The following is a 27,550-nucleotide window of genomic DNA, read 5'->3' as shown; positions in this document are numbered from 1 at the left end:
TATCAATAAAATATCAACCTGAAGGATAACCAGAAACTGCAGTTGAAAATAGAATTCTAATCTGAGAATCTTGTCAAGTTAAGTAGCAAAAGAACTCAATCAAAACAGCTGCAGGTTTGGATTTTGAAAGCAGATCAGGAGCTAGGTGACGTAGATCCAGTCCTAATTAGAGCTTGGACTTGTTGTCTTGCCCTTAGAAGCCCAGGCTTGGACTTGTTATTAGTCTTTTATTGAAGGCAAGCTTTTTTTAAAGCTTTTATTAATTCATGCAAATGCAGCGCACCATCAGTCTTGCTTAGTCAATTAGAAGTAGGTTGACTGCCGTAGTTTAAGTCAGTTTCCATGTCCTATGACTTCTTATGGTAAGCTCTAAATAGCCCCGCATCTATTAGTCTATTACGATAGTCTACAATTGATTATTAGATTATTTTTCCTTCAAGCCCCAGTGTTTGTGTGTGATTGTGCTAGTGCAGTGCTTGGTTATGTCAACTTTGGACAGAGAAGCTCCAAGAGTTTATTAACCCTTGAGGTTCTTGGTGAGATCCAGTTAGATCCTTGCTATGGCTAAATAGACAGCCTTCACCAAATTTTCACAAAATTTCTAGAAATGTTTTTTGGGTCCTATTTGTGTTGGTTCTCTTATAAGATCTTGGGAGAACTGGCCCTCATTCATTTCAGGCTACACCACTAAGTCTTATGGTTGTCTCTGAAAATGGTTTCAAATATCAGATCTTATGAAAGCAAAATTCAAATTTCTTACTTGCAATATGAAACTCAAGATACAGCTGAAGGCTTGATCTTTAGTGAACAGAACTTGACTCAGCCTTATCCCGGCCAAATGGGATTGGCTACATGGATCCTTCTTTTCAATCTGATGTATTTAGTGCCATCCTTGATACCATTCATGAGCTACGCATCTCTATCCTCACTTCTCCTAGAGTTAATTTAGGCCATGCTTGGGCTCCTTCAGCTGCTCTAAGCTGCAGCAGAACACCCCACTGTAGTGGAGCATCCAGAGGCCTCCGTTGCACATAAGAATCGTAGCATTCTGAGCTGATTAGAGTAAGAGATAACCAACCAAATACTCAGTTTCAGAAATAAAATTGAACCAAGCCTCTATTGTGTCCCTTCTGGAAGGCTTTCCAATCTGGGCATGAGTGATTTTGTATGCTCCAGTTTGAGGGGGAATACTGCGTAATGTATATGGTGCTGCAGGGGATATTATTCTCAGAATCCTGCAATATTGGTATTCGGTTCCTGTTTTAGTTGAATTTAAACTTCAGTTAATGCTAGGTTTTCAGTCTTACTAGTGTACATTTACGTTATGTTAGTTTTCAGTCTGACTCACATACATATATGTTATGTTATTACTAGTATACATATACTGTGAGAACAGAAGTGCCTCTAGTCCTTTTTGTGTTGTAACTCTTCTTATAATATCATAGCAAATTAACTTTCTTTAACTAGATCTTTTCGAACAATGAGATGTGTGGAGTGTTACAAATGAAATAAACTCTCATGATAATATGGGCCTGGGCTAAAAGACATTATAATTTATTTTATCCCACTACTTACCCCCCCCCAAATAAAATAAAATAAAATAATAGAAGAAGAAGAAACAAACAAACAAACAAATGAAAAGAAAACCTAGACCAGAAAAGCCGACCAGTGATCTGAATTATTGGTGAACCAGAAAGCTGGAGCTGACCAAACAAACTGGTACTTAAAGAAAAGATAAATATCAGCCACAAAAGTCAACCTAAGATCTCATTCATGACTGAACCAGAAACCAGGACCTGACTGTACAAACTGGTTCAACGAGATGCAAACCAGAACCACCGAAGGATGGAGTTAAGTCAGAACCTCAAGTTTCATATCCCCTTTTAAACTAGGAATTTGGAGGGTGGATATATTTTAGTTTTGAGCCTAGGGTGGAGTGTGCAAATTTATTCTTTGATGGTGCATTTGGTTCTATTTTCTGACTTGCAAAATGCTACTTGTAAGTCTGTAGATTATGGTCGCATGGCTGAAATATTGGTACAAAGGGCAGCTTCTCCAGATGAATTTACTCGGCTGACAGCTATCACGTGGGTAAGGAGATTGGCTCATTTTATCATGGAGAATTTTAACTTGCCATCTGGTGCAAGCTTTCTTTGTTGATTTAGTTATTTTTATTCAGATTTCTTAGTGGTAGAGGATGGGATCTATGTGCTTGTTATTTGGCATACTTATCCACTGAGTGTTGTGATCAAACCCAAAATCATTTTTGATTCATTGTGATCATGCAGATAAATGAGTTTGTAAAACTGGGTGGAGACCAGCTTGTACCTTACTATGCTGATATTTTGGGAGCCATCTTGCCCTGCATTTCTGATAAAGAGGAGAAAATTAGAGTGGTAATATGTCTTTTCTGTTATTATCTATAGGAATGATTTTTCTTATTCTGCTATAATTAGAGTGGTAATAATTAGCATCTTCAATGTCTGAAATTACGTTCAAATACAGGTTGCTCGTGAGACAAACGATGAGCTTCGTGCAATTAGGGCTGACCCTGCTGAGGGATTCGATGTTGGAGCTATCCTTTCCATTGCAAGGAGGTGCAGTTTTTGTCACCTGGGAAAACAGATAGGTTTTAAAGGTTACTGATGCCTCTGTATCTGTTGGTTTATGAGGCTCTTGTGCTTCTAGAGCAGGGGAAATCTCTATTGCAGGGGGTCATATTATAATTTAGTTCACTGGCAATGATCATCTGGAATTAATATGCATAAGGTGTCTTGACTTACAGTGATTGTTGGGTTTTCATCTTTTTATCAGGGAACTATCTAGTGAATGGGAGGGCACTCGGATTGAGGCATTGCATTGGATTGCTACCCTCTTAGCCAGAAACCGTTCTGAGGTAATCTATGGTTGTTCAACTAATTTAATCATTCATTGATGTTTACAGATTTTTTTTTCCCCGTATTTTCTTGCTGCAGAAATGAATGGGTTTTGTTTAGCTTTTCCCTGCAGCCAAACTTATCGTTTAGGTTGGGTCTAATTAGGTTTAATATGAGTGGCCATTGGGCTATAGAGGCCACTGGCTTAATATTTTCAGGTGAGGGAGGGGTGGTGGAGCCTTAGTGGGTTAGACAAGAGCTACTGAGTTTGATTATGCGCCTTAGAAGAGAACTCTGCTTTTTGGAGTGCAAGGAATATCATTAACATTTAAAGCTAGAAATTTCAGATTTAGCAGTTGATGCAAGCTTGCCTGGTTTCCCTCCTTTTGGAAACATGAGCTCAGAAGATTTGGTGGCTATGCAACCCAAGAAAGAAACAGTATTGCCACACTTCCTCCATTTGGTATTTAGTATAGCTGCCAAGCATATTATGAAACTAGTTTTATGGGATGTTCAAATTCTTTCTATCTGCCTATCTAGAGTCCATTGGACAACCTCCCAGCTGCTAATGGAGTCGCCGTTGTCTCATTCTTGGTCTTCATGGGTTGATTTAATTCTTCACTAAGGTTTTATTCTTTTCATTAACCGCAAGTTATCCATGTTTCTATTTGTTAAGATAGACCTTTCATTTTGTTGACTAGCTTGGAGTTTTTTTTTTCTCCCATCTGGAATGATTTTATTCTGTACTTGCACTGTAACAGGTATTATCTTTCTTGGATGACATATTTGACACCCTTCTTAGAGTGCTATCAGATCCTTCTGATGAGGTAATAATATTTTCCTTCTGATTCTCTCCTCCAATTTTAAAAAATATTTTTCTCCTTTTGGGTATATTAAAATGCTTTCTATATCTATAATAGTTATAGGTGTGTATTCTTTGACGCTTTAGAAGAATGTTTTGATCATCTAAAAACATTCTTGTACATTTGCCACGTATTAATGGTATTACTGGTTTGAGAGTTCAAATCAGTAGCAACAATCATGATGAAGGATAGGTTCAGATCAAGGGGATTTGTATGATAGACAATCAAATAGATTGAGGGGTGTAGGTTTACAGTTTACTTTCAAGTGGAGGTAATGGGAAGGGGAAACTATGCTGAAAATGTCAGTCCAATCAGTGCTTAGATATGCAGTAATGAGGTTGTTCCAGTGCTAATAGGAATTACGATATCATGGTAATTGTTGGTACTAGTATAGGGTTTAGAAGTTGCTTTTAATTCACTGATATCAGATATGTTGTTCTCTTTGATAAAATCAACTTTTATTTTCTCAAAATTTTTTCTTATAAGTTATTGTTCTAATTTATCTAGATGGACCCACAATGTATGACATCTCTGTTTATCTAAATGGCCATGGAGCCCAATTAGTAACAACATATCACATATTTTATAAACTAGGAGATTAAGTAAAAAATAATGACTTTATAAACTAATGTCCTAGTTTATTAGTGATATGTTGTAGCCGGATCTTGCTTTTACCGCAATTTTGCAGTCTACTAGATGTATAAATTAATTCCTACTACCCTGGGTTGGTACTATTGAGCTCTACCAAGGCTATTCCACACAATATTTAGAATACTAGAGCTTCTCGTCAGTTGTAAGGGTACCTCCTAGTGATTGAGTAAGAACAATCTAGGGTTTCAAACTGAAGGTTTTCTCCTTTGGCAGTGCTTATAGCCTGCCTACATCATCCCATCTGCATCTCGGCCATTACCAAACTTGATTACTGGTAAGTAACAAGTCAGCCTTATTCTGTTCACCATTCCCCTATTTAAATTGCTGTTTCTGCAAACCCTACCCCATTCGGCCCTTCTTTTCTCTATAAACCCCATAATTCATAACTCTTTAAGTCTTAAACCCTCTATTGGAATCCTTCCTCCTTGCAGGTCCATAATCCCTCTAGAGCCACTAGCACTTGATCTCTGCCTCAGCCCTCACTCCTTTAAAACCTTAAATCCCTGCTGCCTTAAATTCCCAAACCCGGAACCTGAAGTCTTAATTCTAAAACTATAACCCAAAACCCTAGTTCCACAAGTAATTAGTTTCCATTCTAGAACCTTAAAATCCTAAACATGGACTCTAGAAACCCTAAACCAGTCCCTGTTACACCTCACCCAGGAAGCCTTAGAAACCCTAAACAGAGCCCAATTCGAGTCTCCTGAAGACCCTAAGTCCTGATTTGAGGAGTTCAAGTCAGCAATATGTTTACAAACAAGTAAGGCTGCTTAGATATCACTATGCACTGGATGGGCGTGCTCCAGGCCCTGCAGTGACAGGAGCCTCATGCCCTGGGTATGCCCCTTTATTATTTATATTTATTCTGCAAATGATGCGTATTAATTTTCAGCTGGTGTATGAGCGTTGCTACTATTGAGCTCTTGTTCTTTTGTTTTCCTTGTTTATTAATCTCCATTATGACAAGTCCCCAGTCTTTTCCTTTAAATCCATCCAAAAAGGCTTTGTTCTTTTTATCTACAGGTAGTGCTCCTGGTACTTGAGGTCCATGCATGTATAGCAAGAGATGCACCTCAATTTCGACATCTTGTTATTTTCCTAGTGCACAACTTCCGGGTTGATCACTCACTTCTCGAGAAGTGAGTTTCTTTTTTGATATCCTGTTATCCATCTTTATAACTTCTTTTTCTGCTTTCAAAGCAAATGACGAATGAATCTTGGTATTTTGCAAGGAATTTTCATAACTTGATATTTTTATCAGGCGTGGTGCTTTAATAGTCCGCCGTCTTTGTGTGCTTTTGGATCCTGAACGGGTTTACCGGGAGCTCTCAACAATCCTTGTGGGAGAAGCCGACTTGGATTTTGCATCTGTGATGGTTCAGGCCCTGAATTTGATTTTACTTACATCATCTGAATTATCTGGTCTGAGAGATCTCCTAAAACAGTCTCTAGTGAATGCTTCTGGCAGGGACTTATTCGTGTCCTTGTATTCGTCCTGGTGCCATTCACCAATGGCAACAATAAGTCTTTGCTTAGTAGCTCAGGTACATATATTGTCATGGCAATGGTTCAATCTTTTCATGGATTTTGTTTTTGCATTTCTTTTCAATTGTAGTCTTTCCTGACAGGCATACCAGCATGCAAGTTTTGTCATTCAGTCTCTGGGGGAGGAAGATATCAATGTCAAATTCCTGGTTCAGCTGGACAAATTGATCCGCTTGCTGGAGACACCAATATTTGCTTATCTAAGACTGCAGGTGTGTAGCTTCTCTGCAGTATATCCAGTTCTGTCTCAGAAGGTTAGGTTTTTCTACAGTTTGTGTCTCCATAAAAGCTCTCACCAGTTAGTAGAATTGATTTTCCAGTTTCTTTCTGGAAAAAGAATGATTCTAGTTTGGGGAAGTACAAGAATTCATGAACATATCAGTCTTGAAAGTGGCTGGTCAAAAAGCGGTGCATTAGGATCTAAGTTCACTAGGTTGGGAGGATGGCGTGCCCATTGAGATTTTGTTATCTGATGTTTCCTCTTGGTGGACTTATAAGAGAATGAAGATTTGTTCAGTTTAAACAAGAGTGCTAACTTTTTCAGCATTCCAGTGAAGTTGGTTGTGTTGGTTGTCATGCAGTATTCCTTGTATGTCATCTTGTGACATGTGGTTCAGGGAATGCTCATTGAATTCCCTTGCTACTGTTCCTATTGGTTGTGTCCTGAACTCCTGATGTTAATATATTCTTACATTTCTTCATAAATTAAGATTTTGTTTTGGTTACCTTTCCTAATCCTATGGATTCTGCAGCTTCTTGAACCTGGGAGATACATATGGTTGTTGAAGACATTGTATGGACTACTTATGTTGCTGCCCCAGGTAAAGTTTGAATGGCTATTTCATCACACAAGAGACCACCCTTCCCCCACACCCACAACCCGCCCCAAAAAAATAATAAAAATAAAATATAAAATAAAAAAAATTAACACAAGAAAATAACTTTTTTCATCTCTAAGTTCTCCTTTGTGTTAATTCCATCTCTTTTCTTGGAGTTTATTTTGCATAGTGAAGACCTATCTGTTTTACATGAATTTTTTTCTTTTTGACATATTTTACATGAATTTGATGTTGTTTGAAGAAGTTTTCGAAGATACCATCCCACAGGGCCTAGATGTCGTCACTTCCATTTTCTATCAGGAGAGTTATGGCTTCTTTATTGATAAGGTTTTTACCAGTGACATGTGATGTAACCTCAGATCAGGGGCCAGGCTTCAGTATCCTCTTTAAGAGAACCAGCAATACTCTCGGGACTTTAATTCTGCTGTTTAGGACAAAATTGCAGGTGGATAGCAGCTAATAAGGTCTAATGATGCCCTTCTGGTGGGGGATTTTGGCTTCCAACTCCTGCAGCTAGGGTTTTTTTTTTTTTGGGGGGGGGGGGTCTCTAGGGTTGATTTAGGTATGATAGGGAAGGACAATCGGACTTGGCTAAGCTGTATTAGGGCTGGAATTAGAAGAAAACAATTCTGTTTTGACAGAATTTTAATCGCAGAATTAGTCTTCAACTAGGGTTTAAGGAATTTAGGGTTTTGTAATTTATAGGGTTTCTAGGGTAGGGTTTGGGTCGAGAGTAGGTAGGGGTCTTAGGGTATTAAATCCAAAAGGGGGTTGGATTTAGGTGATTGGTAGGGGAGTGTTTTTGGGCTTCTAGTGTTACTACAATTACTTGAAATGCGTTTGGATAACATCCTTTTTCGATTGGGTATGGCTTTGACCATTCCCGGAGCCCGGCAATTAGTTAATCATAGACATATTTTAGTTAATGATCGTATAGTAGATATACCAATTTATCGTTGCAAATCTCGAGATATTATTACGACGAGGGATGAACAAAAATCTAGAGCTCTGATTCAAAATTCTCTTGATTCGTCCCCCCATGAGGAATTACCAAAACATTTGACTCTTCACTCAATCCAATATAAAGGGAGCGTACAAGATGAACTTTATATCTTAGAATCTAATTAGGGGCTGTGATGAAATTTGAGGGATGATTTGAGGCAGAGGAGGGGTGCAATCCAAAGGGGAGGGGATTTTTTAGGATTTTTAGGTTGGAGATGGAGCTGCCACTGCAGCAAGGAAGGAGGGAGAGGGAGGTCTGTGCAAGGGATGGGAAAGGAATTAGGGTACGGAAGGGGTTGGGTATTGGAGTTCTAGATTAGGGAGGGGCTAGAAGTGAACAATTGTTGGATTTGATGGTCTTCAATGGCTGCTGCAGGCTGGAAGGAGATGGAACAAGATGGAAATCGCAGAAACTATGAAACTTAAAATCATGGGGGCCCTTTCTGGATCGTACGACACTCTCGGTCTCCAAACTCGGTCTTTGTTTATTAATATCATCAAATTTGATTTGCAACTGAGTGGGCTTATTTATAGCTTTACTTGAAGACTTCCTACTTGGACTCAACCAAGGGATTCTATTTTGATTAGAATTTCCTTTTACAATTGGACTCAACTTCAAAACAAACTAGGAAAAGGACTCTTGTTTTGAAGAGTTCCTGAACAAACGAAACTTGCAAAATTAAATAACCAACTCTAAGAAGGAATCCAACTTGAGAATAGGATTCTAACTATGACTCCAAACAGAGCCGGACTCTAACCAATAACTCAAATAAAAAACAATAAGTAGATCTTGGGACCTAATAAAATACCAAATTTTTCTGGGCTAGTTGGGACTTCAAAGGGGCTATCAAAATGACAATTTTGCCCTTATTAGAGTTTGCCCACCCTATAGGGCAGCCTAAGCGGGCCTAGTTTTGGGCCTTATTTTGGCTTTGGAGGGGCCTCCCTGGTTACATCAACATGATTTTATTTATTTAGGTAAGTGTAGTCAGATTAGGATGTCTCTATTTCAGGTCCAGTTTAATTAGAAATTGGGTTGAACCGTCATTGCAGTTGTCATATTTTATTAGATTCATGCATGTTTTTGTTAAAGGGAGTTCATTCCAGATGTTTAATCCAAGTATAATCTCATTTTTTTGAGAAGGGTGTTAATATAGCACTAGTATCATACACCAGATTGGCCTATTTCCCTTTAGTATTAACTTACGGTTGGTAGATACGGGTGTTGGGTCTTTGTTCAGCAGGTTTACGTGGTCATAAGCCTATTCTATGGGCCCATAAATTTAGTGTCTAGGCCAAGTACGAAATAGGTTATTTATTTTGTTTAACTTAGGTAAGCTCTATTAAGCGTAACGTACATAATTAAATAGACTTTATCAGGCCCTAATACACCTTCATTAGATAATCCTTAACAGAGACCTGATATACATGAGTAAACAGTCCTTATTAGGTTACTAGTTGTTATTAGAGAAGTCCTATTTCAAATTTGGTTTCTATTTTGAGTACAATGAGGCAAGTCAGTACAAGGCTATAAATACAAGGCCTGCGCATGTTAATAGAATTCAGATAGCGGAATACAATTAATAAAGATTGTTGCTGCCAAAGAGCTCATCAGTGGTAAGGTACCTTCCAAGTTATCGAGTAAGCAATCTAGGGTTTCAGACTAAAGGTTTTCTCCTGTTAGCTCATCAAGGAGTAATGGATCATAATTTCTACTCTTTAATTGCCTTTCATTGAACCTTTCTTGAAGACAGCGATTGTACTAAACAAAAGCTAGATCATTAAACCTCTCATTTTCCAACCTATTCCTCTTCTTGGCGTGAATCTGAATTCATGAGCAATTGAAAAGAATCCCAAGTCATTCTTCTAAATTTAAATTTTAAAGTGTTTTAAATACTTGAATCACTTAATACTTACAAACTCAAATGTGCTCCAATTCCGTTCACAACCAGAGGAAGAACAACAAAGGCCTAGTATCCTCCGTGCAATCCTTGTAAGCTCAAAAGCAATTCCTCCATGCGTATCCCACCATGTAACTATAGTATTTAAAAAAAAAAAAAAGATAAACATAATAGGTAGAGTTACAAACCAAAAACTTACAAGGACTCATAGTTGTACGCTGTCTAATAGCCATAGCTATGGAGAAAGGACCTCTACCTTGCTTGTATTCACTTGCCCAGGACAATATCTTATCTTGTCAATGTGCCTCAAGCACTAGTCTTCCAACAACTTAATTGAAAGAAGTTTGGAGAGAAGTGATCAACTCATAATCATCTACATCATCTAAGTTGTAGAACTTCCCAGGATTCAAAAAAAAGGTTGCACCATATAAAGGTCTCTCCATTTGACACTCCCATCGCCTATCAATTATTTGTATGACTTTCTTCCAGAGTCGTTCTTTGCCTCCTTTATTCTTCTCTTAGCCTCTTACATGGCTACAAACACTTCAGGCAATGTGGGTCTTTCTTTAGCATCCACAATCCTCAATACAATCATAAGAGGTTGTGATGCTCTAATACAATCCTCCACACCATGCCAAAATGCTGTAGAAAAAGTTGTTTTAGTTACTTTCTTCCCTACTTCTGTCTTGGACAAATTGGATTTTGTCCACTCCTTAGAAATGAATAAGTGCCTTAAGTCATCCTTGTGTTTTAATAAGCTTTGCAATGTCAAGAATGAAGTGGTAAACCTAGTCACTGCAGCCCTCACAAGATCCCTGCCATTTGTCTTCTGTCTCAAGGCCTCCAACAATCTTGTGTGCCTATAAATTAAAGTGGTTATTCTCTTCCCCTGAATTATCACTTTCTTATATTGTTTCAAATTCCCAATGTCCTCTATAATGTATGCCATCAAATCAAGACAGTGGGCTGCACAAGGAGTCCACTATAATGTAGTCTTCTTCTCCATTAATAATGCCCTTGCTGCTTTGTAATTTAAGGCATTATCAGTCACCACTCGAATTACATGTTCTTCCCCAATTTCTTCAACTTTGTTATCCAATAACTGAAAGAGCATGTTTGCATCTTGCAACTGGCTAGATGCATCCATAGAACCAAGGAAGAATGTTCCCCTTGGACAATTGACAAGAAAATTGATGAGATGCCTACCCTTTTGTCAGTCCACCCATCAGACATGAGTGTGCATCCATACATCTTCTAATATTTTTCATAATTTTTCCTCATCTCCGACTTCATGGTAACTTGGGGGCTTATACCCAGAACCATATTGTGCTATAGACTCGACCATCACCTCAAAGCTTTTAGCCTTAACTGCATTGAATGGAATGCCACACTGATACATCCAATCAGCAATGTGGTTATCCACTCGCTTCTTTTCTTTGGCAGATCTCATTCTATTCAATATTGTTGTTTGAGTAGCACCCTTAGCCCTCCTTTCTTCAACAACTTCCTCAGGAGTGCGTCTAACATGCATATCCATGGGACCCCTTAGGTGTCTTATTAAGGGCACTTTTCAGTCTCTTTGATGCAGTCCCAGAGCTTGTTATCTTGGAGCACACCTCAATCTCAAACCCTACACTAGGTAATGTACCTCCTCTAGTAGAGGCAGGAATAGGATGTTCTTCTCCAATTTGATTGTCATCATACTCATTATCCAAATCAGTAACAATTGCCCTATTTTTATTTTTCACCAACATTGCATTCATCTCTTGGGCAACTTCTACAGTGGTCTTAGTGCACTTCACAACATCCCCATATCCACCAATTAGATGTTGCTTCAATCTTTTAATTCCTACTTTAAAGCTTATGTTGTACAAACTGCACCTGACTGTATTCCTATCAGCAACATTTGGCCAATACCCATATTTCCACCCTGGGTCATTTGACTTAGCCTTTCTCTTCGGGTCTTTCGAGGGATCATAGGCTTCACCCCCACTAGGAATAGGCTGACTAGAACGTTGGATTATCAGTTGAGGGCCTTGAGGTCATTGTAAATAACTAGTAAATATCTACAATAAAAAACATGAAACATACACATATAATCAGCCAAAATTAAAAACAATAATAAAATTGATAATGATACCATATAATTTTAATTTTGCACCATACCACACCACAATAAAAATCCTAAGCATTCATCTAATCATCTCACTTCATGATAAATTGATAATCAAGCTTCTATTCTGAAAAATCAGAAAAAATACACTAAAGCTAATAAACAACAATAATCAGTACAAAATTCCAGAATAACAGAGGAGTAAGTCAAATAGAGCATACCCGACAATTAACTATCTAATCAGTTAACTTATAGATAAGGAAGAGGTAGAAAAAATAATCAAAACTCTCAAGTTTAACTAAAACCCTAGTCTCATGATAAATCACACCCAGTGTGAATAAGACAAGCATCCATACATGTTTTGTGGTGTACAAATACAGTAATACACATGAAAAGATACATAAGGCTGCTTAAATTATTATTCCAAAAGCAACTTAGTCGTATTCCCAACGAGTCATCTCTTTTATTGCCATCTAAACTATGTTAAGGCAACTTTGAAAGTTCTAAAATTGCAATTTCAGACAAAATATTGCCAAAACAAAAAGGATTCCTAATGAAAGCATCGATAGATCATAGAAGTGCAAGCACATAAATCAAATGCAAGGGATAAATAAATAAAAGCAGATAATATCAAAAGAATTGCAGTTCAAAGGAATCTCATGGACACAGTGCATACATCAAGCAGTATATCTCAAGAATGCAAACCAAACCAGAAAAAAAAAAAAAAAATCCAGCGACATACCGTCGCCTGAGATGGTGACCGAAGGCGCTGCAACTTGGTTGCTGCAACTACGGTAGCTTTCATATGAGCTTATGAGGGGGGAAAAAAAAAGAAGCAGCAGAAGTAAGAGAGTAGCAGCAAAACTGCAGAAGTCGATCAATTTTGGACCTTCCAAACTGAAAAAGAGAGTACAATGGTGTCACCGGTGTTGGTGGCGTCGTCGATGGTCTGAAACTGGAGTAGCAGAGGGAGAGGAGTAGCAGAGAGGAAGAAGACTCGAGAGCCATAACCAGATTAGGGATTTCGTCGCCGGTGTCACTAGTGGCGTCGTCGATGGCACTGGTGGCATCATCGATTGTCAGGGAGAGGAGTAACAGAGAGGAAGAAGACTCGAGAGAGAATGAGAGATTAGGGATTTTGTCTCGATTTTCCCTTTTCTTTTGTTTTTTGTTTTTTTTTAATTGAATTAATATTACAAATGATCCCATGTTTCTCAAGTACCATTTATGTAACCATTCAGCCATTAGATGATTCCCAATTGGAATCTAGTTTCCAATTCAGTTTTGGCCTTTGATTTGGAATAAAAAAATGGTGATTTTTTAAAAACCACAAAGACGGTCGCCTAGTGGTATAATGCGTCTGATGCGTCGCCTCGGACGCTACGGAGACGCCTCAGATACCGAGGCGACCGCCTTATGTGTTTCCCTTGAGGTGTTCCTCGACTCACCCTCTCTATTACCGCCAGGACGCGCCTTGACAACTATGCTCCTTCAGCAGTGCTTTCAACCTACCTGCATCATCCCATCTGCATCTTGGCCATTAAGAAACTTGGTTACAGACAAGTAATGTCAGCTTTATTCCATTCACCTTTCCCCTATTTAAATTTCTATTTCTGCAAACCCTACCCCATTCAGCCCTTGTTTTCTCCATAAACCATAGAATTCTTAATTCTTAAACCCTCTATTAGAATCCTTCCGCCTTGCAGGTCCATAATCCCTATACAGCCACTAACACTCAGATCTCAGCCTCAGCCCTGTTCACTCCTTTAAAACCCTAAATCCTTGCTGCCCTAAATTCCCAAAACCTAAACGAGTTACTAAAACTGTAACCCAAACCCTAGATCTTCAATACCCTAGTGCCACAAATTATTAGTTTCCTTTCTAGAACCTGAACATCCCAACCCTAGACCTGTAACCCTAAAGCAGTCTCTGTTACACCCCATCCATGAACTCTAAAAACCCTAAACCAGACCCTGTCACACCCCACCCAAGAAGTCCCTTAAACGGAGCCCAATTCGAGTCCCCTGTAATCCCTAAACCTAATTCCTGAATTGAGGAATTCAAGTCAGCAAGATGTTATACAAACAAGTCAGAAACAGAGAATCTACTTGGCAGTTCAGTTCAGTTTTAAATTCAGAAATCAAGGGTGTTAGAAAACAAGCTTTACATAATCAAAGCAGCAGTTGAACTTGAACAAAGAAAAGAGAGAAGAAGTAGAAGAGAAGAGAGACGAAGAACCAGTAGAAGAGACCTGTGATTCTAGTTAAAGAGTCTAGGATCACAAAGCCCTTTTATTTATAGCTTCTAATGAATCTAATACAACTTGAGAGACAAGTAATTGTCCTCTGGGAAAAAGGAAACAAAAAATTACAGCTTTAGTAACTTCCTAGCTCCTAAAATAGAAAGTTCTGAAAATAGAAACTACCACCAAAATATAAACTATACTTTCTAAAAAAATCTCCCAAAACTTATGTAGCAAGACTCCTACATTAGAAACAAAAAGTAGAATAACATCAATAGCACAATACTATTCACGTGAATAGTAAATAAACAAATTTTACTGTTCACGTGAACCGTACCGTGAACAATAAAATAGCACAAAGTGTCTATACTTCAAGACTCCCACTCAAGATGGAGCATACAAATCTCCAATGCCCAGTTTGCAACACAAAGACTAAAAACTTGGTCTGAACAAAGCTTTGGTGAACAAATCAGCTAGTTGGTCAGTAGATCTCAGAAAAGGAGTCGCTATAAGCTTCTTCTTGACTGCATCACACACAAAGTGACAGTCTACTTTTATATGCTTTGTCCTCTCATGGAACACTGGATTACTTGCAATGTAAGTGGCTGCCTAATTATCACAAAATACTTTTATAGGGGCAGAAACCGGAAATCCCATTTCCTCTAACAACGAACAAAGCCACATCAATTCAGCAGCAGTGTGGGCCATAGCCCTATACTCAGCTTCAGCACTAGATCGGGCAATGGTGGACTATTTCTTACTCTTCCAAGTCACAAGATTTCCACCAAGAAAAGTACAATAACCTGTAGTTGAAAGTTGAAACGATCAATGACGGATCCAGCCCAATCGGCATCAGAAAAGGCAACCAAGTCCATACTCCAATTTGGTCGATAGATGAGCCCTTTTTGGGAGCACTCTTGGGGTACCAAAGTATTCTCATTGCTGCACCCCAATGGGCCTTCCTAGGAGACTGCATAAACTGACTCCAACAGACCAACATAATAAGAAATATCAGTACAAGTAACAGTTAAATAAATAAGTTTCTCAATAAGACTCCTGTAAGGATGGAAATCATCTAACAAGTCACCATCATCATGTCCTAACTTCAACTGAGGATCCATGGGAATGTCTTTAGGTTTAGAAGCAAGCATGCCAGTCTCAATCTAAAGATCTAACACATACTTTTGTTGTGACAAACTTACTCCCTGTTTATTGCAGATCACTTCAATCCCCAAGAAATATTGTAGATCACCTAAATCTTTGGTTTGGAAAGATTTTTGTAAAGTGTGCATGGATTGCATGGATTGCATCAACATCACTACCTGAAAGGACAAATATCATCAACATAAACTACCATAATGATAACACAATCACCTTTTCGTCTAACAACCATAGAGTGATCAGAATAACATTGTACAAAACAAAAAGACTCCACAGTCTTGGTAAATTTCTCAAACCAAGCCCGTGGAGACTATTTGAGTCCATAAACCGCTTTATGAAGCTTGCAAACATGAACATTGTCCTCCCCTTGAGCAACATACCCTGAAGGTTGCTCCTTTTAACTTCTTCATGAAGGTCACCATATAAGAATGCATTTTTTATGTCAATTTGAAAAAGAGGCCAATCATAATTCACAGCCAAAGATATCAAAACAAAGACAGAATTAAGTCTCATTACAGGAGAAAAAGTCTCAAAATAATCCACACCATATGTTTGTGTATAGCCCTTAGCCACCAATCGGGCCTTAAGCCTTTCAATTGTACCATCAGAATGGTACTTAACAATATACACCCATCGACAGTGGACCACATCTTTCCCAGGGGTAAGTCTACTAAAGACCATGTATGACAAGAATGTAAAGCATCCATTTCCACTTCCATGGCGGCTTTCTAGCCAGGAATTTTAAGTGCTTTGGTATGATGGGTTGGAATATGAATGGCAGACATAGACAAAGCAAGGCAACGAAAGCTAGGAGGGAGATGAGAGATAGAGACAAAATTGGAAACAGGATAAACAATGTTAGAGTGTAAAGTACAAGTACAAGTACCTTTCCTCAAAGCAATTGGTAAGTCATTTGAAGTCGGAGTGGGATCTCCACTAGAAGAATCCGTTGGTGGAGAGGATGAAGAAGAAACATCCCTAGGGCTAGCTTCAGGCTCCACTAAAGGAGAGTTGCTAATATTGTTAGGAGGAACTCTACTATCCATAGTATGTTCTGCCAACTTATGTCTCCGCTAATAAACTTGTAGAGGAACATTGCTAGTGGAAGAAACTAAAAAGGGAATAGGAGGAGCATCATCCAAAACACAGTTTTCAACATATATAGATTGACTAGGATAATAATGAGTGTCTTCAAAAAAGGTCACATCTGCACTTGTAAATTGTTTCCGAAGAACCGGATCATAACAGCGAAAACCTTTTTGAGTATGTGAGTACCCAAGAAAAATACACTTAACAGAACGGGGGGAAAGCTTGTCCAAAGGATGTGGTTTATGAACAAAACACAACCAAAAATTTTGTGTGGAACTAAAAATGGTTCTCTATTGAGAAAAACAATTGAAAAAGGAGATTTTTCAGAAAGCAAAGTCATAAGCATTTGGTTAATTAAATGACCAGCAGTCAAAACTGCATCACACCAGTAACTCTTGGGAACATTCATCTTAATCAAAATAGCGCGTGCAACCTCCAAGAGGCGAGGATTTTTGCGTTCAGCCACTCTATTTTGTTGGGGAGTGAATGAACAACTGGTTTGATGAATCATTCCAAGAGAATCACGTAGGTTAGATATATCATGTTGCACATATTCTAAAGCATTATCAAACCAAAAAATTTTAATAGGAAGAGAAAATTGAGTCCGAATTTCATGAATAAAACTTTTAAATGTAGTTAAGAACTCTGTCCGATCCTTTAAAAGATACAGCCATGTAAGACGAGAGAAATCGTCCACAAAAGTGACAAAATATAAAAAACCATGCCTATTACTAATTCTACAAGGACCCCAAATATCGGAATGAACAAAAGAAAATAAGGACTCACTACAAGGGATAGAGCGTGGAGGATAGGTGGCACAATGATGCTTCCCTAACTCACACGCTTCACAATTTAATTTAAACACTGATTAAAGAAGGAAATAAAATTTTTAATCTAGGTAAAAGACAGATGGCCTAAATGACAGTGCCATTGGAGAACATCTACACCATCATCAAAGAGAGCCGCAATAGGGGTAGCATAGTCCAGATAGTAGAGTCCGTTCCTTTCACACCCTCCACCAATCGTCTTCCTTGTGTGAAGGTCCTGGAAAACACAATAAGTGGGAGTAAAAGTCACAGAGCAATTTAGTGCTTCAGTTAATTGACTAACAGATAATAAGTTAAAAGGAAAGTTAGCAACATGAAGTACAGATGACAAAGTAAGAGAAGGTGTAGGAGAAACACTTCCAGAGCCTAGAATAGGTGTGGAAGTTCCATTAGCTATAACAACATAATTTTTAGTAGTAGATTTAAAAAAAGAGTTGAAAAGTGATGACTTACCAGTCATGTGAGAAGAGGCCCCTGAATCGATGATCCAAGGGGTGGGAGTAGAAGTGAAAAGTGCTATGTTACTTGCGTGAGAAAGTGTGGCAGCAAAAGTACCAGTGGATGTGGAAGAGCCAGTCTCAATAGTTTGCAATCGGTGAAGGATTTGGCTTACATCATCTCTTAAAGTCTTAGACAAGTCCCCTAAAGAAGATCCAAAGCCACTATCATTGTTTGCTACAGTATCAGTACCACCATCAGAAACAACATGATTGGCAAGGTGCTTGGCCCACTCGGCTTTCCATGTTTGGCCCAACAAGCTTCCACTAAGTGCCGTGTTTTACCGCAATGAGTACAAAGTCGAGATGTCTTATCAAACTGTTGAACACCACAACCTCCAGAAGACCTACTAACTCCCCCTGAACCAAGACCACATCCCCTTCCACGAGAGGTAATGAAGGCTGAATTTCTCCTTTAGAACTTTTTTTCTGGAGAACTCCCTTCAGGCAAGGCAATACGTTGAAGTCTAAAATATGCTTCACTAAAGTTAGGGACATGCTTACCAGCAAGGAGATGTCCTTTGATAGATTTCAGTTCAGGGTTCAATCCTATAAGAAATTTGGACACAAAAAATTTATTCCTTTGGGCCTTAAGCTTCTCTATATCTGTGGTGAGAGGTTGAAAGACATTCAACTCCTCCATCATGCCTTTAAAGGAGTTGTAATAATCCTGCAGAGACTTGTCAACTTGCTGAAATTGAAATAGCTTTTCATAAATACTAAAAATTCGAGTCATATTTTTAGTTTGGGAATAGGGGTCTCTTGCAAGTCATCTCATATTCCCTTTGCAGTCTTATGGAACATAACATTCACTGCAATATCAGGTTCCTTACTATTCCACATCCAAATTTTGATGATTGCATCATCTTGGATCCAACTAAATAGGATTTGTCAGTCTTAGCAGTAGGTTCATCCTCAATGAACTTAAGCTTACCTTTTGCAAGTATGTACACTTGAACCACTTGTGACCACAACAAGTAATTAGAACTACCTTTGAGCTTGATAGTTGCAATTTGAACGCTTACATGATCTCCTTGAGATCCTTTAGATTCTGCCGTACTCATGGTTGAGTCACGTGTAAGTGATGACATTAAACTGAGGTAGATATCACTCAAATCAGTTTTCCAAAACTTGAAGTAGAATGAGCACAAAAAAAAATTCTGCAACCTTAGGACCGAATAGGAGAAAAAAAAAAAAAAAGAAAAAGAGGTAACGAAGGTAGGTAGAAAACAGTATTTAATCCAAGTTCTGGAACTTGTAAGAGTAAGGTAATAGGTAGAGAAGATCAATTCACATGAATATCTGATCTAATAGTCCATAATATACAGCATTAGGTGGCTGCACACCAAGGAAAACAGGAAAAAATATAAAAAATATAAGATAATATTTAGAACAACACTGTTTTGATTCAAAAAGGCTCTAATGTCATATTAGAAAACAAGCTTTAAATAATCAAAATAGCAGTTGAACTTGAACAAAAAAAAGAGAGATGAATAACAAGTAGAAGAGACCTGTGATTTTAGTTAAAGAGTCTAGAATCACAGAGCCCTTTTATTTATAGCTTCTAATGAATATAATACAACTTGAGAGACAAATAATTGTCCTCTAGAAAAAAAAAACAAAAAATTACAGCTTTAGTAACTTCCTAGCTCCTAAAATAGAAAGTTCTGAAAATAGAAACTACCACCAAAATAGAAACTATGCTTTCTAAAAAACTCCCAAAACTTATGTAGCAAGACTCTTAAATTAGAAATAGAAAGTAGAATAACATCAATAGTACAATACTGTTCAAATGAACAGTACCGTGAATAGTAAAATAGCCCAAAGTGCGTATACTTCAACAAAGGGCTTAACTGAGAGTTAATATTCAGATAACTTGAACTAGCCCTCTTAAACCCTTGTTTATCTCACTGCTATTTATCTAAGGATCTTGGCTTTCTAGCCCTCATTGACTTGAGGCTGCTTTGGTCGTGATGTTGTTGAACCATAGGGTATTGGTATTGGTTTGGAGTATAGACTGTAGGCTGTTTTTTCTTCTTCCAGCTTTAGGTTGTCTTGTCTTCTTCTTGTTACCCTGGAGCAACTGCCTGGCATTATTTCTGATTGGGATGCCTCATATGAAGTACGATAACCTTATCGTCTCCTCCTTCAATAGTAATTTAATTGAATCATACGGTATTGATATTAGGTTGGAGTATGAACTGTAGTTCATGTTTCCATATTGTCGTTTGTCCTGAGTCAAGGACCTGGTTCTGATTGGGATGCCTCCAAGCTTTTTCTTATTTGAAGTACAGTAACCATATTTTCTTCCATTAAACCATATTTTTTAGTTATATTCAATGCTTTCCATTCAATTTTCTTTGAATGCATAGCCTGCAAGTATAATAATGAGTATTTGCTGACTTGCCCATATTGGAGATTCAATCATAACCGCAGTAGTTTTAGAGAGATATTCGACAGTATGTTACCATGGTTCCAAAGTATAGTACATATATTTTGGTAGTATTCCTTGATCACATAGCCTTCCCCACACACACCCCCACCCCCCACCCCACCCCAAAAAATAATAATAATAATAATGATGATGATGATGATGATGATGATGATGATAATGGTTTTACCCAATGCAGCAAAGTTCAGCCTTCAAAATATTACGGACTCGACTGAGAACTGTACCTTCTTATTCCTTCACCGGTGACCAATTGAAGCAAACATCATTAGGGAATTCATACCAGATTTTGCATCAGATGCCCAGTGGACCACAGATCATGGGGGATGTTGATAGAAAGCAAGATGTAGGGAATGCATATAATGGGATTAACTTTGCTTCACGACTACAGCAGTTTGAGCACATGCAGCACCAACATCGGATGCATTCAAAAGCAGAGATGCAGTCCCGGAATTCCACTTCGTCTTCCTTATCACAGGTCTCTGTTTGGAATCATGTATTGCCACCATGTGGCATGCTATGTACTACTTGCATAACCCATATTTTTTATGGCTTTTTTCATCTGAACTAGAGTGTTTACTCTTTTAAGTAAATCTGGACTTGGATTTTTTTTTTTTTTTTTTGATTGACAGTGCCTTGGATATTGACAATCTTATGTGCAGGAGTTTCAAAGACCAGAAGAAAATCATAGACCTTCATCGGTGCTAGATATCAGCCGTCCTCCTTCAAGATCATCATGGAGAGGCTCAGGACAGTCTTGACATTGTTGGTAGTTTTTCTTGGCTCCGGTTGGGGTTCTATTCCACCGATCTCTGTGCTCCCGTGGAGTATGTTAATCAAATACATTATGTTACAAGCCATGAGTGAGATCTGGTGTAATTGTAAAATTGTATATCATAGAGGTTTGTTGTGTTGTGTTTTGGGGGTGTTGGGGTTGTAGGAAATGGGGTTAACTTGAGATCGAGCTTGGGCTGCTCCCAAGCCTATTCTTTTGCACTAGCAAACTTGGGCACGCTCATGTGGTTCTGTTATTTTTTCAATTGAAGACCATGTGAGCAGGAGGGAGAATTATATTTAGGATCTGCAGTCTAAAGCAATCTGAGGAAAATAAGTTATTGAAGGAATTATGTACATTGATGTCTTCTGTGTTTGTAAGTAAATCATCATTATTTGTTTTTTTTGTTGATCACTACTATGTACATGTTCAATTATCAAATGTATGAACAACTGTCGTTTCAAAGTTCATTTCTATTTGGTATTAAAGCTTGGTGTTTACCTGAAAATAAAGTTTTGGGTAGGTGCAATCGTTAATTCAATTTCGTGGGTGAATCTTATTATGAAATTTGTTTGATTTGATTTTTGTACAGTGAAATGGGGGTATTAAATGAAACTAGAATTCTGAAGCACCCAGTGGGCTCTAAGAATTTTGGAGCTTAGTTTATATTCAGATATTTTTGAAATGGATATAATGTAGGCTAGGATCAGCAAGTGTGGATCATCTCCCCTGACAGGTTGTGCTGCCTTGATGGCTTTACAACCACAAATTATGTGGACCCAAAAATAAAAAGTAATAAAATATTTAAAAAATCCCCATCACCCTAACCCTGTGGATCCCGTGTAATTCGTGGTGAATAGTTGTCGGAGGAGATGATCCGTACTCAAGATCGGTCATATAAAGCAGTTTGCCTTGGAAATTGAAATACCTCATGTATTTGTTTTGCCATGAACAGTTTAGATTGCAAACAAGTCAATTTCAGTTTCTTCCTCAAAAATGTATTAATAGTTTAATACTCCCACGAAATCATCCTATAATTGAAGAAAGAAAAAAAAACTGCAAACGTGACCTAAATCAGTTTTTCTGTTTCTTTCATCAGGGGCTTTAAATCAACTTCCACCCTCCCTCTTTATTATGCCTGCACTGTATGCCTGAAATGTGATTGAGGACTTTGACCAGTATGGTTATCCATTAATCTCCAAATGCGTTCTCCTAATCTTGCTCACCAAATCGAACAAAGTTTCCCCTTTGTATGTAATAACTTTGTTAGCTTTTTTCCGTGTCCAAATGGTGTTCGGGCTTCAATCATCTCAATTGCAGAGCTGCATCAAGCTTCTTTGGTGAAGACTCAGGTGCTTCTGAGAGCCGGTTCATGGCTTTCATTGCTGGTGGTCTCTTATGTATCAGCCACAGATATTCTAAAAGGAACAAACAATTCATTGAGCCGTATTTCCAGAGCCTTGAGAAGGTTAAAACTTAAAACTAATGCAATCACCGTGACCTGCAAAATCAAAACTCACTATTTTCAAATGCATGGATCAACATAAGGTTACGTTTATATAAATGGGACCCTTCCCGGAAAAAAGCAAGAATCCTCCTGCAATCTTTTCTACCATTTCCTAAGATGGTTTTAGTAGAATCAAAGCTACTGCTATTGAACTTCCAAAACTGGCCATTTTTACCACTTAAAAACCAGCTTTTCTAGTTCTTTACGATTTTTAATGCATACATTGTTACAAAGCATAGATCCTCTCACAGTCTGACTCATGAGCATATGGATCTGAAAAGCCAGAGTTTCGAGACCATGAAAAGGATTTGCTGCCACCACCCCTTCTGATGCGTCTCTGAGAATCATCACCAAATATTCTAAAACGTTGACGGAAAAAATAACACATGCTGGCAAAGGTCCCAACAAGGATGGGTATACCTAAAGCCGCAATAGTAATAGCCATCCAATAGGTGTCTGTTCCCACAACAATGAAAGCTAATGAGAGGAAAGACCCAGATGTGCTAATGCAGGCTGCCCACATTAGTTTGTTCACTACTGAAACAACTTGTTTCTGAGCCTTGGTTTCCCAGGCAATCAAACTCATCTGAATTACAACAACAGCTAGAGAGATGAATAGAGATGTAGCATTCAAAAGGCAGAACACACGAAACCCAATAAAACCAGCTATTTGAGCTTTCCCAGCATCTGTCCCATTACGAATATATTGACCAGGTAAGTTAAATATAGCCATGAAAGCAATGGAGGCAAACAGAACAGCAACAACCGTCACAGAATTGGTGGTATTGTGGACAGAAACTCTGTGTAGTTCCCGTAGCTCCTTTTTAATCCCAGAGAATCGTCTGTCAGTCTTTGCATTCTGTAGGAGTTGTGATTGTAAGTCATATTTTATATCTCTTACAGTGCTTTTCAGCTCCATTCCCTCATCCAAAGGGCCTAAGAACATAGCATGTTTTGCACCTGCATCTACTAGGGCTTCCATGATTTCCAACGCAAGTCCTCCATACTGGAGTTTCTCTGCCAAGTCCAATGCAGTTTCATTCTGACAGTTAATAGCATTGACCTTTAGAGAAGCATATCCTAGTAGAAGGATCACTATCTGAAGGAAAGGAAAAACCCAAGATGAAAAACAAAATAGTGAGTTCTATAACATTTCCAAAATCCAGTAAATTAATGAGGGAAATCTATAAATTTTCATAGTAATGTACCTATGAAAAAGAGATGGGATCTTAAAATTGTTGAAATTCATTGTTGGATAGAATTAAGTAGAACATTGGGTACACAAATAACACAAAAAAAAAACCCTAATTACGAGTAACAAGAGGCCAAATCCAATATTTCTCCGTATTATGCATGTCTTTCTATCTTGAAAAGGAACTACATCAATTGAAGAGAACAGTGGACTTACCTGACACGTTTAAGGAAAAAGCATAAAAGAAACATTCTCCACTCATTAATAGTTTGATGCCTACAAATTAACTAAAACGAGACTTTGCTTATGGGAAGAAGAAATTTGGGTTAGCTAGGATTATTGGGTCCAACTCAAGCTCAATGAAACGAATAATTTGCCAACACAAAATGCAACAACCCTAATGACAATATCAAAGTACCCAACCATAAAAGTATAAAACAACCAGAGTCTATAATCAATTGCAAGTTGCTAAAAGTTGCACAAGCAGGTTAGGTCAGGTTCACACCTGCTGCATGAGATTAAAGCTGACTAGTATTAAAACCCTACAATGACCTTTGAGTAAAGGTGGAATTGAACTTGGAACACTTCTAACACAAAGCAATGCTCCAAAAACTAAGATAGACATTATGATAATCATATTACTTAAAATGTAATAGTTGTAAAGTATAACTAAGACATGCTCTTGGACTCTGGATTGGCTGCCTGAGTTACTCGATGAAGCCAAATTGAGGTCTTAAAATGACAGCCTGCTAAACTAAACTTCAGGTTGAGTTAGTAAGGTACACATATGAAACTGATCAACGTTTCACCCTTTTATAATCAGAAAATATTTTCAAGTCCTTGCTCATCCATCTACAGGACCCAATAATATGAAGAACCAAGGGCTAGTGATGATCAAGAATGCAAGGAAAGGAGAATGTTCAGCATTCTCCACATTTAGTCACTGGAAATTATTTGTTGTTTTCATTTGGTTCCCTTATAATTTCTTTCATCCATTTTAAAACATAGTACTGTGGGAACAGTACTTTTTTGTTTCTGAAGTCAAACAATCAAGTCCCGGCTGGAATAGGCATCGACATTTCAAGTGTGTTAGTTTTCCTCCTTTCTAATAAACAGAATATTCTGCATTACATTTTCTTATTCCTAGAAGTAGGAATTATTACAGGTGTGGTACTTATGTATTCACTTTTGTAAAGCTTAACTATCTTTATTCTTCCATTGTTCCTCACTTCATGCTTGAAAAATTCAAGGCCATTCTCCTTCTTTACTGAAATTAGATTTTTATCATACCTTCAATAGCTATGTCAAGATCTACTTTTCTTTTATGAGTTCTAGATGTTTAATATTATTTTGTTCAATCTTTGAGTTCCAAACAGAATCTTTGATCATATCCTCCCAATCGAGAAATCTTTGATAATGTGCTCCTGCTTTGTCTACCAAAGCACACTTTAAGCATAGCTACTGTCCAAATGTCTACTTTTCCTACTCCCCCACAAAAAGAACATAAGTTAGAACTGGGAAAAAAAGATACTCCATCTACATAGTAGGAGATCTTGTTCATCTAGATTGTTATTACAGTCATGAAATGCTTGCTTATTAAGTTGCATTCATAAAAAGAAAAACAATTACGAAAAAAGCAATTAAAACTGTTATAGAATGTCAAAAAAACTAAGAGAAAATAAGAAATGATAAACGATGAACAGATTTATCCTAAAGACAGGTCATAATAAGATAAATACCTGTGAACGGTATTTCCTTGTGGCTATGTGCAGAGCTGTATTTCCCCTCCTATCGCGTGCATTGAGTATTGACATATCAGCACATAATATTTCCTCTACTATAGAAGGATCCCGACCTTTCACAGACATGTGAAGCGCAGTCTGACCCTTCTTGTCTCTAATACAAACTAACTCTGGGTCTGTGTCTATGAGAGCTTTAGCTATTCGATAAGGGCCATACCTAACTGCATTGTGCAGAGCAGTTTTCCCATTTTTTCTCACAATCCTAACTGAACTTTCATCGGCATGTAATATGGCATTCACCACCTCCAAGTGATCCCTGCGAGCAGCTGAATAAAGAGGGCTTGTGTTTGTGGAATCACAAAATTTACAAAGCTCTGGCCACCTGTTCAAAAGCTCTTTCACGACTCCTGGACAGAAAAATAATGAGTGTGTAAGTGTTTTAGTAGAGTACAAGCTCAGAAATGTTTTCACAATGCCAGGGCGAGTGATCGGAAGAAGAGTCAGGCTATTAACTTTCAGATAAGTAACATGTTTCAAACTTGTATTATGCTCAGAGGTTTCGTTGTTGGAATTTTCATGAATGAATAGAAAAACAGTTTGATGTCGACTAAGGGTACTGAATTGTCCATCTTCCCTCAAGGATGATAAACTGAGATCCAAACTGTATCCAGATTTTTCTATATAACCAATTCACATACACTCAATGTAGGATCTAGATCATTGACCAACATATCTCTGGAGAAAGTTTGGGAAACAAGGAATCAGAGGCACATCTGGTTGAAGTACCACGTGATTTGGTACCCAGCTGAGAATGACCCATATTTTTAGTTCTTAATTTTTTAGACACTGGGCACTCAACCATTAATCCAATCTATAAATCTCAAGCTATGCATCTTATGATGTTAGAGCATTCAAGATAACTAACCAACCAACCAAGTCCACAGCTAGTTGGCGGTGCAGTGTTGTTGAACAATGTAGGTAAGGCATCTCATTAGTTCCGTTTTAGAGGTGATTAAAAAAACCACAGGGAGTCTTTTGATCTTAGTCTGCCTAGAATCCTCAGTGCTCCAAAATCAATATGAAGAAACATCTTTTTAAATGAAGAGTCGAATTAGTTCTGATAATGTCTTACAAGAGTATTCTCGAGAATAGGTGAGTCAAAACAATTTACATCAAACCACAAATCTCTTCCATCCCATGTTGGTAGTCTTTTTGGAAAATCAAGTATAAATACAGATATCTCCATGCATGTTTACACAACAGAAGACATTCTTAGTTTCTGTAACAATTGGATCAAGGTTTTCTCAAGGCAACTGAAAATTTAAGCTACACTGGGTGCCCTAGATCCCAGTTAATATACCGGAGGCTTTGACATGACATCATTATTCATTCAATAACAACAGAACCACGGAGAGAAACAGAGAGATTAAAGACAGGGAAGAAGAAAAATACCTAAGTTCCCACGCAATGCAGCGACATGAAATGCGTCCATGTCGGACTTGGATCTGATCATGACGGTCTCAAGGTCACAGTATTCCACCAAGTGCCTGACGATCTCTTCTAGATTCCTTTCAGCAGCGATGTACAGAGGCGTCTCACCTGCGTCATTACACAGTGCCATTAAGCTAGATGGATCTCCACCTTCACCCCCGTTTGATCCTTCAAGAATGAGCTTCAGGGAATCGATATTGTCGGATTGGACTGCCGAAAAGAACGACTGATGAGAGATTAGTCCAAGCAATTTGGGCTCCATTAGAGCATAATCTTAGGATTCTCTCTCTCTCCCTCTCCGGTCTAAGAGGTTTTGGAAGAGGAAGAGAAAGAGGAAGAGGAGCCAGATTTGGAGATCGGTGGATAAATATGGTTATCTCCATTCTTGTTGATTTGAAAATTTCCTAAAACCAACTATTGAGCTGATTGTAATCCCTCCACTCTGGAACAGCGGAAACCGATTTTGAATTTCACATTTTGGTCTTCTCACCGGATAATGTTGACTGTGTTGTTCGTCGATACCATAAATAGACAAGTGACGAGAACTATAACCGTTGCAACGGTTGATAACGGCATTTTGTTCTGAGCACGATGAGATTGCGAGTGAGGCAGATCATCTAAAACCAGACATGGGCCACATGGCAATCAGTTTTTTGGTTGTGGGATAGTGGGCCGGGTCATATTGCTCTCGTGACGGTTCTTTGCCACAAAATCAGGTGGAGCCCGCATCTAAATAATAAACTTGAAGACTAGACTGCCAGGGGGTCCCACATGTGCCCCCCGATTTT

The 27,550-nt window shown here is 38.2% G+C and overlaps 2 protein-coding genes across 3 annotated transcripts in view; one reads left to right on the top strand and one right to left on the bottom strand.

Moving 5' to 3' along the window:
* The window catches only part of LOC149021040 (ARM repeat superfamily protein), a 30,641-nt gene extending 9,001 nt beyond the window's left edge, over positions 1-21,640 (top strand). Inside the window, exons 9-19 of one of the 2 annotated variants that reach the window (XR_016172273.1) lie at positions 2,005-2,091; positions 2,289-2,396; positions 2,506-2,597; positions 2,815-2,896; positions 3,638-3,703; positions 5,414-5,529; positions 5,652-5,766; positions 5,859-5,934; positions 6,019-6,147; positions 6,688-6,756; positions 20,237-20,266. Coding sequence is in view for 1 of the 2 variants with exons in the window: in XM_089149301.1 (XP_089005427.1) it covers positions 2,005-2,091; positions 2,289-2,396; positions 2,506-2,597; positions 2,815-2,896; positions 3,638-3,703; positions 5,414-5,529; positions 5,652-5,934; positions 6,019-6,147; positions 6,688-6,756; positions 20,237-20,533; positions 20,718-20,816 (1,428 nt within the window). In the remaining variant the exon portion in view is untranslated. Of the gene's footprint in view, positions 1-2,004; positions 2,092-2,288; positions 2,397-2,505; positions 2,598-2,814; positions 2,897-3,637; positions 3,704-5,413; positions 5,530-5,651; positions 5,935-6,018; positions 6,148-6,687; positions 6,757-20,236; positions 20,534-20,717 lie in introns of those variants that run through there. The other variant, XM_089149301.1, reaches the window with a different exon arrangement.
* Positions 21,641-22,500: 860 nt separating this feature from the next.
* Positions 22,501-27,289, bottom strand: LOC149021039 (ankyrin repeat-containing protein At2g01680-like). Its single transcript, XM_089149300.1, has 3 exons — positions 26,724-27,289; positions 25,269-25,678; positions 22,501-23,436 (listed from the first exon to the last, which is right to left on the bottom strand). The coding sequence occupies exons 1-3, from the start codon at positions 27,022-27,024 to the stop codon at positions 22,564-22,566; spliced, it is 1,584 nt and encodes a 527-aa protein (XP_089005426.1). The 5' UTR covers positions 27,025-27,289; the 3' UTR covers positions 22,501-22,563.
* Positions 27,290-27,550: the final 261 nt, after the last annotated feature.

The sequence above is a fragment of the Hakea prostrata genome, chromosome 3 (genome assembly GCF_041222555.1).
Source record: "Hakea prostrata isolate BN-2017 chromosome 3, UWA_Hpros_2, whole genome shotgun sequence".
Classification (NCBI taxonomy): Eukaryota; Viridiplantae; Streptophyta; class Magnoliopsida; order Proteales; family Proteaceae; genus Hakea; species Hakea prostrata.
This window is presented reverse-complemented; position numbering and strand designations above follow the sequence as displayed.